Source organism: Sturnus vulgaris, chromosome 16 (genome assembly GCF_052056855.1).
Source record: "Sturnus vulgaris isolate bStuVul1 chromosome 16, bStuVul1.hap1, whole genome shotgun sequence".
In the NCBI taxonomy this organism is placed as follows: Eukaryota; Metazoa; Chordata; class Aves; order Passeriformes; family Sturnidae; genus Sturnus; species Sturnus vulgaris.
In genome coordinates, this window is record NC_142258.1 from 8,777,945 (window position 1) to 8,792,636 (window position 14,692).

A 14,692-nucleotide genomic window follows, 5' to 3' on the forward strand; every position below is an offset into this window, starting at 1 on the left:
TCTTTAGATAAAAGAAACATAAATCTGAAGTGCATTCCTGCACCAGTGCAACTCTACAGCTGTTTTGTAAAGCAGAAGCAGGAGTCAAGGACAGCAGCTAGAAAACTGAGCTGCTTCCTCCTCCTCCCCATCCCCCAAGGAATTAGTTGCATAAAGAAGACACATCTTAGAGACAGGAAGGGTGTACAAACCCCAGCTGGCCTTTATGCAGTCTCACTACCATCTGAATTTTGCACGAGAGGAAATTTTACTACAGATCAGTTACACATTTTCCTAATTTTAAAAAAGAAAATGTGTGTTTAACCTCACAACCTTTAACACTCTCAAGAAATAAACACCTCTACTTACACAGGCAATCACAAGAAATAGTGATTTCTTTTAACTTTCCTACCAGTACCGCTTTTCCTGTAACAAGACTCCCTTATTAACATGACAGACATCAAGAGTTTATTTGGGAGCTTACCACTGTTCTCCAAGGTTTGTTCAGCATTAGCATATGTACGAAGAAACTCAGCAAAAGCCCCATCTTGCTCCAGCAGCTCCTGGTAAGAGCCCATCTCAGAGATTTCTCCATCAGTCATTACCAGAATTGTATCCATCTGAGGCAGATAGTTGATTGCATGGGTTACCAAAACCCGAGTCTAAAAGGCAAAAGAAAAATAAAGGGTTTCTATCATCTCAGATTAGTGAATACCATGGTTGGACTACAGCTCTTTACTGCTTGAATTCTGTGTATAATAGAACAGTAATGAGAGACAGGCATGCAGCATTTTTAAAAGAACATTGTCTTGATTTTTCCATCAAATAATTTTGAATTACAGAAACCAAAGCACCTCTCACTACAAAAATCTCAGTGCTTTATAAAAGTCCTCTAATAATTGGAGAACGATCCTTTCATTTTTCAGAACTCTAAATATGCAACTTGACGAACTTGGAATCATGTGAACTCATCCAAGAAAAAGCATTCTCCAGAGACATTACAACATACTTTATTTTTCAGGATTCCTTTTGGTCCAATAACTTTTTCAAAAATGTGTTTCCCAACATGAGCATCAACAGCTGATAAAGGATCATCAAGTAAATAGACATCTGCATTGGAGTAAACTGCCCGAGCAAGACTGACTCGCTGCTTCTGTCCTCCAGACAAATTCACACCCTGGGGAAACAAGAAAACACAATCCTTTATTTACAGCTGAAAGAAGATGTCTTCCTACAGTTTATGAAAGACACAAGTCATAGGTGGTTTATTTAAATTAGAGCAGTTTCAACATTGCATGAAACAGATCTCCACAAATAATTTCACTACAACAACAGCACAGGCAATCAGTCACGATTCTCTTGCAAGGAAGCACATCTCTTGTCTCGGTGTCAGTGAAGGGCTAGCCAAAAAAAATAATGTTTGCTAGTCTTGTGAAGCAATTAACCCTGACTGGCCTGCCTAACTCTGTACATTCAGAGGCTGCTTTTCTTCTCAGCTGTATTTCTGCAGTGCTGCCTCTGATTTAAAGAACAAACTCTGTTCACACAGTGTGACTGGCCTGCTGACCGAGGAGGAAGATGAAGCTGCACCTTTACTGCACGTGGGGCTGTCAGCTCTGTGGCCAGCTGGGAGCTACAGCCCCTGCCCCCAGCCAGAGCACAGAGAGCCCCTGAGAGCCCCCAGAGCCACACACACACCCTGCAGCTCCTGGCACAGGGACACCACGGCCTGCTCCCTCATCAGCACTCATCGTCCATGCACGCCTCCAAACCACACATCAGGCTTGCTTTGGTAACCAAGGACCAGATTTGGGGTGATGGTTGTTTTTGTAGATTGTGATTCAGATTTTGGAGGGGTTGGAGAGGTGTTTGCTTGCTTTGAACAAAAGTGAAGTGTGAAGAAGATTTTTCTCTTCCTGTTTCTATGTATTTTACTGCCCTATAACTGTGGCAACTTAAAAGCAATCAAAAACTGTCACTACAAGATGGTTTTATATTTGTAACTGAGGACAGGTTTCTTCCCCTTTGAGGCTTAAAGAGAAGGAAAACACACTGTTCAAATCTGCCTCTTATTCTAAAGGATTTCTGCTCTGAATGTTTTAAATTCAATACAGCTTCAAGATAAAGTAAAATAAGAGTCACACAGCCTTAACTACAAGCAATAGCTCTGTTATGGTGGAGTGGGTATTGAAATACCTTTTCTCCTATTTCTGTTTTGTCTCCTGAAGGAAGAATCTCTATATCAGGCAGCAGGGCACAAGCCTCAATCACACGCTTGTACCGGCTCTCACTCATCTCCATTCCAAAGATAATGTTATCTTCCAGAGTTGCATTTTGGACCCAGGCTTGTTGAGGAACGTAGGCTACAGTGCCCTGCAAGAAAAATAAAGTTCAGTACTTTAGACTAAGAGTCTGCACAGAGAGTCAAGGCACAGCAGGGCTTTGTGAGGCAGGCAGTGCTAATCACCTCACAAATCACCTATGGCCACTTCCAAACAAAGCAGTTCTTGGGCTCCCGCCTCCTCCAAAATGTTATTTTTATAATCCTCTCTACAAGTGAATGTAACAAAGTGCATTGGTGGAAAATAAAGGACTTCAAACAAAATACGATTAACATAAACCTGGAGGAAACATTTGTTTAGAGAACGTTTGCACAATTACTGCATGTCAAAAGTCATTACTTCTTTCATATAATTATAAACTGTGTTCTGCACAAAAGAGTTTAATCTGGAATGCAAATGTTTAACAAATGCACCCCTGCCAAGAGATTTCGGCAGAAAACAGAGGAAGAGGTTTTCATATCAGTCACTTCAAAGGAGGAGACTGAGATAATGCAGAGGATTTTGCTTTGAGTATCAGATCTGCCTTTTCTTTCTGCACTAATAATTAGTGATTCAGATCTCAACTAGTTTATTTTTCCACGCTAATTTTGAAGGTGGACAAACGTACAGACTTTTCAATGTGAAAGATTTGTTTTGCTCTTTCCAGGTAATTTTCTCTGTTAGCTCTGATGTCTGAGAAAGAACAAACCACAACAGCAGCATTTCCCATGTTCCAAGGAGAGGGGTGCACTCTCTCTCCTTGTAATTCTCTGATGTCTGAGCAGGTAGAACCCAACACTGCTCTTCCTCAGAGAATATGTAACAGGGTCTCCCCATCTCATACCCAGCTGCTAACAATCACCAGAAAACTCATCTTTGAGTGCTCCACTGTTTTATTTGGCTAAATCTGACACCCACAGACTTGGATACTGTTGGGTCAAGGCTTAACAAGCAATTGCACAGAGTGCAGGCTAAGACCTATACATGGTTTGCCAGGAAAGCAGCCTGAAAAGTGCATTCATTGGAAAGGCTCTCTCTTCCCTTTTCACACCACTTGGAAATCCAGAATCCCTCTGGCAATACCCACAAACAGCTGAACATTTCTCCAGACATGCCACACCTTGACAACCACGCAGCCTTCCTTTTTGTCCATCTCCCCCAGTAATGCAGACAGCAGTGAAGACTTGCCACAGCCAACTTGACCAACAACAGCCACCAAGGAGCCTTCAGGAACAGTGAAATTAATGCTGAAATAAAGTGCACATGATTCAGCCTTGTTTGCTGGCACACCCCAGTTAGTTAAACAGTCAGTTGAACTGCCCATCTAAAACCAGGTGCAGTGTGAACACCCACTGCAAATACTGACTCAGCACTAAAGCTGGAACTGGTTGAAAATCCAAACCTCTCACTCAGAAAATGCCTAGTTCTCATGCTTAGAACACGGAATACAATCTTAATATGTAATTACTCAAACGGGGAAGAAAATAGAAAGGAACTGTGACCCAATCTTGCCAAGACTTCTCTCAAGTGTTCTATGAACACAAATGTAAATACAGCATTTTTGTCCCAAAGAATCTGACCTTTAAGGCCCAAGAAAAAGCAGCCAAAGATAAGGAAGGGAACAGGGCACAGGGAAGAGACAGCTCGTAGCTGCATCACTGCTTTCTGCAGCCCAGGATCCAGGCCAGCAGAGCACAGTGAGGATCAGGCTGTAAAATGGAGCTTGAGCACACAGGAGGAGCAGAGCTGGCTGAGAGGGCTGAGCTGAGCTGGCTGCATCCCCTAGATGGAGCTCATCCCATCTGCACGGAGCCTGACATCCCTGCCTTGATCCCTACAGCTATTGCTGCCTCCCTTTATGCATTCCATAAATGCAATAAACTGTAAAACCTCTACTTCATAAAGCCTCAATTAAAAAATAATATATAAAACTGATTTTATTTGTTCTCTATGGCAACAAACTCTTCTCCATATACTTTATAATTCAAATATAGATAATTTATGATGCAGTAAGATTATGGGATGGAATAAAGGGCACCAATCTTTACCTGTTCAGCAAAGGAGGATCAGTTTTGGACCAGCTAAACGTTGCATTCTTCACAATAATGCATCCTTCAGCTGCAAAGAGAAAAACTCATATTTTTAAAAGTACCAATGCAAGCAGCTAAATTGTGTGCTCACAATCCAAACACATAAAGTATAAAGCTACTTTTTCAGAAGAATAACAACCCACTGCTTGCAAAAAACTTGTGTTCTGCTTTTACTGAATTCAGCAGGACAGCAGAGGTTCCAAGGTTACCCTTACTCAGGAACCATGAATGTCAGCTACACAGAAACACCAACTAATTCAGCTGCATCTCCAGCACTGCAAAATCAGTTGTGGAGAGGAAACAAACTGAGAAGGAAGAACCACCTTTTTATAATTTTCATTTGACAAACTCCCTTCTCTGTTTTCTGTCTCAAATTTATCAGCAAAATCCACCAAAATGGAGTAAATTTGTTTTAGAAAGCAAAATAAACCACCCAAAAGCTGCACACACTGACCTGGAACAGGCAAAGAAACTCACCCTCTTTGATGGGACCCCTGACAATGCTGTCTGGATCTAACTCTTCATGAGACAGGAACACCCTGAGGCGCTTCAAGGAGACACTGGCCTGCATGGAAAAAGGATGCAAAACCATTTATACTCTGCTTGTTACGCTGAAGTGCTCACTGTTTTGTGCCACATGCACATTATATCATTTTTATTCCCTCCTCATCCCTCCTTAAATCCATTGCATAGTTGCTTGGATAGGCAAACTTTCACTTCCCAACCCACAAGAAATATGGGTGATGTGAGGAACACCCATCCAGCATAACTGGGATTATTTCACTAGCACAGCACATAACACACAGGAGCTGCAAGGTCCCTTCCAGAGGTGGCCACATTTCCCCAGGAGAATGTAATGCTGGGAACCCAGGGCCCCATTCTGCACAAAAACCACCTATTAATGATTCAAGTCTTACTTCTACTATGTTGCTGATGACCATAGGAAGCATGTTCAGTGGAAACCTGAGGATGTTGAATAATGCCAGAGAAACAAAGGCTGTCTGAGCATCCAAGATGTTCTTCTTGTCTATGGTGACATACACAGCAAACGTGGACAGGGCAACCTGAAACCAAGTGTAAAGGCTGTAGTGAGGGTCATGCCTTAAAGCCACCAAGTCAGAAGTACAGTGTGACAACTGGAATCAGACTGTAAATCAAACAAAGAGTTCGGGTAACTTTTCCTCACTGACAACACTTTTTACAAAGCAAAGATATGATTAAAATCTGCTGTTGTACAAAGAAGTTGATGGCTCATCTTTAAAAAGAGGTAAGTGCTCAAGTTCCTCACATAGCAAAAGGGAAACCACAAATGTCCCAGGCTTCTTGTGGTCACACAGCAGAAAAAGGGAAGTAGAGATGATCACTGGTCTTGTTTCCTGATCTCTTTCAGTTTTAAGACACTCTTCAAAGTATCAGATATCAGGCCAGTAACATATATTGAGAGAATAGTCAGAAGCACCCTACCACTAACCTATTTTATAGTTTGGAGAGAGTACCACAACCCTAAATTTCCAAATACTGCCCACTTTATCATAAACAAGTAACTTGAAATGTTATTGCATTACAAAGATGAAGCCTTTTCTGTTGTGAACTGTTTCAGTTTCATACTGAACAAGAAAACTACACTGAACTATTGTTATCACTAATCATAAGCTATAAAAATAATCCCAAAAATCCATATACTCATTTTCTTAAATGTGTTGAATAAATTATAGCAAAATTAAAGCAAACTAAGTAAAACCAGATGTTTGCTTTCACAACTATTCCCTTCATTGTGTTTTCTTCATGACAATACCTGCACACCTCAGTATATCACAAGATCCAGCAGCTTTTTCCCCCACACAGACTCCCACTTAAGAAATCAAGGTAGATAAACCTCTCCCTCCTAAAACACTTGAAATAATGACCTCTCCACCTAAGGAACAGTCTCATCCAAGCACAGCACTGAAGGCATCAGTATTTCTGTTAAAACAATCTGCCTGCTGTGAAGACATGTATCGTTCTTGGTGCAGCAGCTGACTCAGCTGTGCCCTGGACAGTAGCTGGTTTGTACAGCTTAGTTTGGACAGCCACAGCCCAGGGAGAAAGCCCTCCCCTGGAGATCAAAAACAATTCAGGGTCTAAAGAATGACCTCACAAGCAGCATGTCTGCACTCTGGTGTTAGCAGCACTCAGTGTGAAATAAACCCTTATCAGCAAACAAAGCACTGCAAAACCAGAGGTTCCCTGACACTGCTACTAAACAATGCTTTTAAAAACCCTGGCCTTGGAAACGGGAAGGAGCAGAGGAAATAAAAGTTTTGAAGGTCAAAAGTGCTTTCAAGTAGGCGCTCGGAATAATTTTTTCATCAAAACATACAAAAAAACCCCAAAAATCCAAGAAACAAGATGTTGAAGAGCAGCCTTGCACTTGGGGGGGCAGCCCAGTGGCAAAGCCCCTGCAGAGCCAGAGCCACACATCCCCTGTGTGTGCTGGACCAAAACTGCAATTACACACTTCTGTCTTCTCAGGCTCCACACAACAGCACCAGGGAGTCCACCTGCAGAGTTTTATTTAGAAATTTCATTTAATAATGTATTTATATTAAGATAATCTCAGTCTTCTTTTAGAAAAGCATTCACTTAAGAATGCAGCTGATGCCTCCTACCCAGGGCACTGCTTCTCTGCCTTTCATCATGCCCTGGGTATAATGTAAACACTGAAAATGTTTGCAGGGAAGGAATCTGAGACTGGAAAGTACACTTAAACACCTTCAACTGGAACAGCACATATTTTATCCTAATGTAGTCATGGCTTTTAATTGTTTCTGCAGACAAGAGCAATGGCCCCTCGTTCTGATGGGGTCTAAAGCAATTTTGATGTGATCTCACTCTTCTCTCCCTTGTATTAATTGAAATGTAAGCTAACCACAAACACAGAAGGGATGGTTTGCATATCATGGATTTTTATTTTAAGTAAGAATTTGAAGCCATCTCAGGCTACACAATGGTTCTGCCTCTTCCATAGTGCTCTTACACAGATGCTGGGAGAATCCCAGCCAGAGACACTCCTGGAGCACAACATCCCATTCAGCCAGGAACTGGAATGTAAGCACCTGCTGCTCTCAGAAACACGTTGGAATAAGAGATTTTTTTATTCTCCTAAATCTGACCATACATTTAATCTCAGATTCCTCAAGTAAAAATACTAAATATAGGAGAGGAGGTTTTTATTTTCCAATACTTTGGCCATTAATTTCTAAAATACATCCAAGTTGGATGTTACTGAGTTTCAAAGAAAACAGCAGTGCCTGTCCATAGAGAAGTGGACCCCTGAGTGTTCAAGGATCCACCACTCTGGAGGGCATTTTGGTTCAACTGATTAAAACACAAAACCAAAAGAAGGCCTCAAGTGCTGCCTTGGAAAGCACAATCCCAAAAAGGAGAGAAGACTTCTAGATCTGTTTCACTTACCAAAAATGGAGCACAAACCCAAGTGAAGGTTGCCATTGCAGCAAGGTAAGCAGATTTTTTTAGGACTTGGAGTTCTTTCTGTCTGATCTCTAATACCTTCTCTCTAAAGGCTAATTCCCAAGCATAAAGTTTCAGAACTTTAATCCCATTGAGAATTTCATTCATCAGCTTAATTCTGTTGTCTTTGCTCTTCATTTGAGCCACCTAAAAACAACATTGCAAAAAATAATTAACAGAGCACAATACTTGGCAGAACCTCAAAGTTTAGAGCTTTGTATTTTGCAATGGCAAATTTACCTCATTATCATCAAAAGCTTACTAGCTTCCCAAGCAGGAAATCTGAGATATTATCTGAACAAACAAATATGCAGAATTAACAAGACGTTTTAAACCAATTAAAAGAATGCTTCATGTAACTGTAAATCCACACCAAGATCAAAACAAGTGTGGCACACTGGTTTAAGTGTGATTGACCCTGTAACAGGGAGCCCTGGGACTCAGGTACAATCTGCAGTTAAAAAATAAGCCAGTGTAAGATGTGCAGCTTGCATCTAACCTTAGACCAAACTTGATTTTGCTTCATTTTCAACACGATCAATGGTTTGTGATGGTGTACTAAGGCAAAAAGCTTTCCATTCAGCAATTCTTAAGTTTCCATCTTCCTAAAATATTGTAATGAGGGCAGTGCAAAGCTGAACTGCTGCAGGGACAGCACAGGCAGCCAGCAGCAAGCACTGGCACAGCTGTCCCAGAGCAGGGACAGCGTGGCCAGGGCAGGCCAGGTATCCACCCCAGCTTCTCCTCTGTAGGAACCAAATGCTGGGCTATGCTTTAATGGACTTGTAGAGCTAAAAGGTTTCACTTTGATATATCAATCTCCTCTGACATTCAGTAAATTCAAGTAGTAGTGAAGTCTGTGCCACAACACACGTGGTGGGGCTGTTGGAGGTAGTTTTAGTGCAGTAGAAACTTGAGTTTGTCTGCACTTAGTTATGTTCACTCTCTGTAACAAACTGATCCCCACTAAGTAAAATCAACAAGGGATCAAAACCAGCCAACACCTAAAACTTCTTCATCTCTCCAGGAAACAAAAAAAATCCAGAAAAAAAAAAGAAGGAACAAGCCACACATACTGGAAACATGATCATTTCATTCATGGCCATTAGGATCATTAGGCAGACAGTAGTTTACCTTCACACTTCAGTTCTTTGACAAGTTAAAAACTGAACTAATTCCTAATAATTCAATCACTGAACATCTCATGAAGCTGCCTAAACTGCTACCTTGGTCTTCACTACTGCAGCTTTTTAGACCATTACAGATAAGCTGTAAGGCTGAAAAATACATGAGTTTGTTTAATCTGAATACACAACACTTCTGACCCTTCTTTCCTTTCCCTTTTTCTAAGGGATAGATAGAGGGATGGGAAAAAAATATAAAAGGAAAAGCCTCCAGGAACAAGTTAAAGAACAGATGTTTCTTTAAAGCACTACACAGAGGTGCTAACCTGGTAGGTTTTTGTCTTCATTGCCATCACAGCATTTATTGGAACCAGAAGGACCATGACAGCCACACCTGCCAGCACAGAAGGACCTAAATTCTGAAAAGTACATAATTGTAAGCATTTATTCACAGCAATTTTTTTTAGATCTTGGCTCAAAGCACTGCATACATGACAGAAAATCATTCTGAAATAGGTTTTCAGCTTGGGAGAAGAAGAGAAGGATCAAGCAGGGGCTTAGGTTAATATCTATATACTTTGACTTTTGAAACAAACATATATATATATATAGCCCCCATAGAGAAGTACATATTAGATCAATCTCTCTCCAAATATATCTCTATACACACACACAGACATGTTTTAACACTTCCCCTTTTTGCTGATTTGTCTGTTCTTCTGAAGAGTCAGCCCAGTGCTGTGTGAACTACAAACAGCAAACAGCTCTATGGTTACTCTGAGAACAAAGCCAAGGCCACTTTTACTCAGATCAAGGGACAAGTGAGATACTCCAGGTGCTGCAGTCCCCCAGAAGGTAACAGCTCCCCTCTGCATCCTCCCCATATGAACTCAGATGTGCAAATTCAGAACCTCCTGCCTTCCTTCCTGACAGCAGTGACAAAAGCAGCTCTGAATGGCTTCTTCATAAACAGCACTTTCCCCTCACTGCTGCAAACCCTCCAGTGGTCTGAAGAGCAGCTGTGTGTAGTGACAGAATCATGGCAGCAGCAATTGCCAAAGCCAGAAGAGCAGGAAACAACACACAATGCTCACCCGCCACAGCAGGTACAGTGCCAGTATCACCTGGAAAGGGGCAGACCAGATCATGTTTATGTAGGTAGCCAAGTCCATGAATCTCTGAGCATCCACAGACATCAGATTCACAATCTCACCCACAGTAGAAGTCTTCCTAGCAGAATTTGTGATAACAAGTGCCTATGAGTAGATAAAAAATAAACAATTAAAACAACATGAGGATACACTTTGTCATTTGCATTTTCTCCACAGAATTCAAGTGCTTTACAGAAATGCCTCTTTAAAATTACAAGTAATCATTTTCCTCCTTCGTATTCTGTTTACCCCATACACCTTGTAAAATGCAGGCTGTACAGTTTGAATCGATCAGCTGGGTTTAAGCTAATACAGAATTAAAGTCAATAAGCAAACTCTGGGGTATGGGCTGGTGGTTTTATTGCTTGGGGGTATAGTTTACTTGGTTTGTTACGTGTTTTTGTTTTAAGTGTAAGAAGTGGAATCTTAATTTCTTGTGACACATTTTCCTCACACAGAGCTGTCAGTCCACAGCTTCCTAAACTGTTCCAGCTTATTCTAACATGGCACTGCTGGTAAATCCCAAACGAAGCTGTAAGTGTAGATGCAACTTTAATTTCTGCACCAACTGAAGCACTACAGACTCCAAGTCTAAATGAGGAAAGTTTTCTTACTTGGCAGTGAGAAGAAGCATGTTAAATAGCAAATTAGAAAACTGCCTTGGCTTAAAGGCTTTTATTTATAAATTAGACATGCTTATTATTTCTATTAAGAGTTAGGAATCAGCACACCAGAGTCACCTACCTTATTATTCAGACTGAAGTGATGCATTCTCACAGTCACAGACAGTGCATATTGGCAGTCACAGTATTGTTACATATTTAAAGAAACACATACCTTTCGATAAATTACACCAACAATGGCTGTTTTGAGCCTCATTCCAGTTACAAAGCAAATATGAAAATACTGGTGAAGAATCAGTGTCTGAAGACAGGCACAAACAAACAGCAGCACTGTATAAAAGTAGCCATGCCAGTCTGGGGCAGCTTTGTTCTTTACAAACTTGAGCAGCAATCTGTGGAGAGAGAAATGAGTCCTCTGACAGATGGAAAACAAAACCAAATGTCATGCTTGCAGCCTTAGGTTATTCCAAACATTGTACAGGTCATGCAAGCACCTGAAGTACCAAACTTAGATAAAACACTTAAGCAGATTTCTTAGAAACTGGAGATCATTTTGTATGAGCATACATCACTCCCTCCTCAATACAGCAGTCTGAAACATGAAGTAACACACAGCTTACATGAACTGCATTCTCTTGGAGCTGCACTGAGAAGCCTCACATCCCCTGAAACACAACCACTGCAGTTCCTTCACTTCTCAGCTCAAAGCAGTACAGCCCCTCCCAGCCCCTCAGCTCCCTGTGGCACCACATAGTCTGATGTGCAGGCACAGAATAATTACAGCTCAGAACTGAGCAAACTCTCCTGCTACTGCTGATTATGTTCCTGCCCTGCCTTCCTGATGCTGAAAAGGAAAAGAAGTAGTTAAACATTTATGGCAGGATGTTGTAATTTGAAAACCAATGGACTGAAATCATGTTTGTCCATGGTCTCTTCCTTGTATGACATCTCCTCCTCATTTTATCAGACTGGGGAGTGAAATACCAGCATGCTTTAAATCCTGTTCACACACTTTTAATACAATAATAAAGCATATAGGTCTTACTTCAGAATTTCCGGGCCTGCAAACATCAAGAGATCATGTGCAGCTTTAAAAAGGAAGCTCATGAGAAAATATGGTCCAAAGGTTTTGTATAACACCTTGAATAAAGATGCTTCAGAGCTCTTCTGAGATGGTTTTATAATCAAAGCTTCAACCTCTTCTGTCACATCACCATTTGAGTCGCCTGATTTTTGTTGCTTTTTGGGTGCATATAACATGTTTAGTGGTTGCCTGAAAAAAAGATTAGGTAGAGAATGTGGCCTTTATTCGAGTATAAAGCCAACTGGAAAAATGTACACACTACATAAATGAGATGTAAATGAGCTGCTTATTACGATTCTTAACAGTTTAACTTAGTTTTACTGTCAAACATTTTTAATCACACAACCTAATTAAATGAACTGGCTGTTCAGAAATGGCTTTCTTTGCTTGGAAAGGTAACATTCCTGTACATTTCTCCCTTAAGTCTGCCCTGGGGAATGAGGAATAAAGCTGTAACTCATAAGCTTAAAGAGCAGAGGACATTATTATTCTAGAACCCAGTAGGCTGAACTTAAACTGAAATCAAGGCTTCACTGTACCACCAGAGTTAAAAGACTGAAGTCAGGTTAATGCCAAGACATGTCCAATGGACTGAACACATTCTTTTCTTACATCTGGCTTATGCTAAACTCCCTGCTCTGAACTTCTGAGGACAAGCTGTATGTAAAACACCCTGTGTAAGCAAGCACACAATTTTCCTTCAATGAAAAGGTGCTCCTGTTTGCTGCAGCCAAGGATGATGAAAGGAGGATGGAGACTGCAGGCATGCAATCTTTCTAATTTTAGTCATCTGGCTTAGATGCTCAGACTCCCTATATAGTCAAAAGAAAGGAATAAGCTGCTCACTTTTACACCCTGAAATACCCTCCCGAGGCTTTGCCAACTACAGAGGGAGCCCAAGCTCCTAAATCACACAACAGAAGTTTGTGTCCAAACATTCCCTCCCCAGGGGAAAAAAATCACACATCAAAAGTCACAGTATCATGAAAGACTAAGGGAAAGTGGATGCAGCTCTTCATAAAGAAGAAACACAATGCCCTACTTGGTCCCTGCTCTCTGTGCACTCCAGGACAAACACAGGCAGCCACAGGGGCCTTACGAAAGCAGGTTTGGTAACAAATGACAAACACCTCTAAGTAGAGGCTGAGTCACTTGAGCTTTTAAACCTCTGCATTTTGGCAGAACTGAAAGCCAGGATAACTGAACTTACCTCTTGGTCTTCGACCACTCTTTTGCCCAATTTCTAGCCAAGCCTGGCACTATTTCCTCTGATTTGTCCTCTTTATTTAATGACCACAAATCCTTGGCTTCCAAAGGGTTCCGATAACCCTGAATCATCAACCTGTATTAGAAGGAATCAGCAATATAAATTTAAGAACACTAAAAATGTTTGTGTATATACAGATATACAAATGCAGCTCCATTCAGCTCCAGAACAGAGCCAGGTCTCCATAAAGATGCAAACAAGCATTAGTGCCTGCAGCAAAGCAGGTCCAGGTGCTAAAACACACATCCTCCTGTCTTTACTGGGAGAACTAGACACCAAAACATCTAAGGATCTAGGATATGCCACTGAATTCAAATTCCAGGGAAAATAAAGGAAAGGATGACATGATCTTATTTGAAAATCAGCCAGGCAATTAATATTCCCATGCCTAGCAAGTTTCAAAATCTTTATTAGCCTTTAATTTCACAAAGCAATTCCTTTCATCTAGCTTTCTGTTGGAACTCTGGCCAAGTACCAGCCACAACTATACACAATATTATTTTACATGCTTCTGTGTTTTAACTCATAAATCACACAGCATAAGTAAAATTAAGTTAACGGGGGAAAAAAGAGTCTATTGGACAAAAAGAAGTCATAATTTTCAATGTCTTAGTTTCTAAATATAGCAGACAATTTTTCCTTTTATTTCCCAGGAATGTTTTTTTACTATATTCCTTCATCAAACACATTAAATAAAGACCTGCAAAATTTTAAATTACAAAAACCCTACAAAGGAAGTAAGAAAAAATTAAACAAGTTAAAAAAAAAATAATTTAAGCCATCTACCAAACAACCAACCAAAGCAACCAAAATTACTGTTGCATGATTATTGCTAATATAACTCTGAAAGCAGGACCTCAAAGTGCCATCTCACTTGAACTGGTTCCTTATGCAACAGGTTGATCTTACCCAGAGATCCACCAGAATGTGATTCTGGAGAGGAAAGAAGCACTGAACTCTGGACACGGATTCTAAAGGAGACAAAAAGAAATCAATCCATATACAAAGTGACTGCAGGGCCAAAAGCAACAAGCAAAGCAGAAAAGATGTTTTTGAAATTCCTTTTGTTTATAATATTTTTTCTTCACATTACTAAAACTTGCCGTTGTTCAGCAAACACAAGCACAGCTCCAGGGCTGTCAGCAGCTCCAGCACTGGGACACAGGAATAGCAGTGCTCCATATCAACAGCACAACAAACAGCTGAAGGAATTTTGGAGGCCAGTGGAGGCCAGACAGTGTCTCCAGATGTCGTGCTCAGTGCCCATGTCAATGCAAGGTATGCTACCATATGAGGGCACAAATATGTTAATTGGGTAGTTAATCATGAATGAAAAATTCAGTAACCCAGAGGTGCTACAAGGATGATCCAGCATCTCTTGGGTCACTTTAAATCCATGCCACGAGCTGGTACAGATAATTAAGAACACACACAAAAAAGATCGTGCCTAGGTAAAATTAAATATCTACATCCAAACCACCCTCTAACATTAGCTGCTCTTGCATCTGAGCTGGTTAAATCTTCACTTGACATAAGAAAGGTA

At 40.8% G+C, this 14,692-nt stretch overlaps 1 protein-coding gene across 1 annotated transcript in view; it reads right to left on the reverse strand.

Moving 5' to 3' along the window:
• Positions 1-14,692, reverse strand: part of LOC106865297 (ATP binding cassette subfamily C member 1 (ABCC1 blood group)) — a 45,614-nt gene that overhangs the window by 16,307 nt on the left and 14,615 nt on the right. The window contains exons 6-19 of the mRNA XM_014895260.2: positions 14,059-14,120; positions 13,093-13,224; positions 11,844-12,071; positions 11,013-11,190; positions 10,119-10,280; positions 9,351-9,443; positions 7,844-8,047; positions 5,308-5,454; positions 4,868-4,955; positions 4,349-4,418; positions 3,421-3,547; positions 2,176-2,352; positions 989-1,156; positions 464-641 (exon numbers count right to left, since the gene is read on the reverse strand). Coding sequence (XP_014750746.1) covers positions 464-641; positions 989-1,156; positions 2,176-2,352; positions 3,421-3,547; positions 4,349-4,418; positions 4,868-4,955; positions 5,308-5,454; positions 7,844-8,047; positions 9,351-9,443; positions 10,119-10,280; positions 11,013-11,190; positions 11,844-12,071; positions 13,093-13,224; positions 14,059-14,120 — 2,014 coding nt within the window. The remainder of the gene's footprint in view (positions 1-463; positions 642-988; positions 1,157-2,175; positions 2,353-3,420; positions 3,548-4,348; positions 4,419-4,867; positions 4,956-5,307; positions 5,455-7,843; positions 8,048-9,350; positions 9,444-10,118; positions 10,281-11,012; positions 11,191-11,843; positions 12,072-13,092; positions 13,225-14,058; positions 14,121-14,692) is intronic.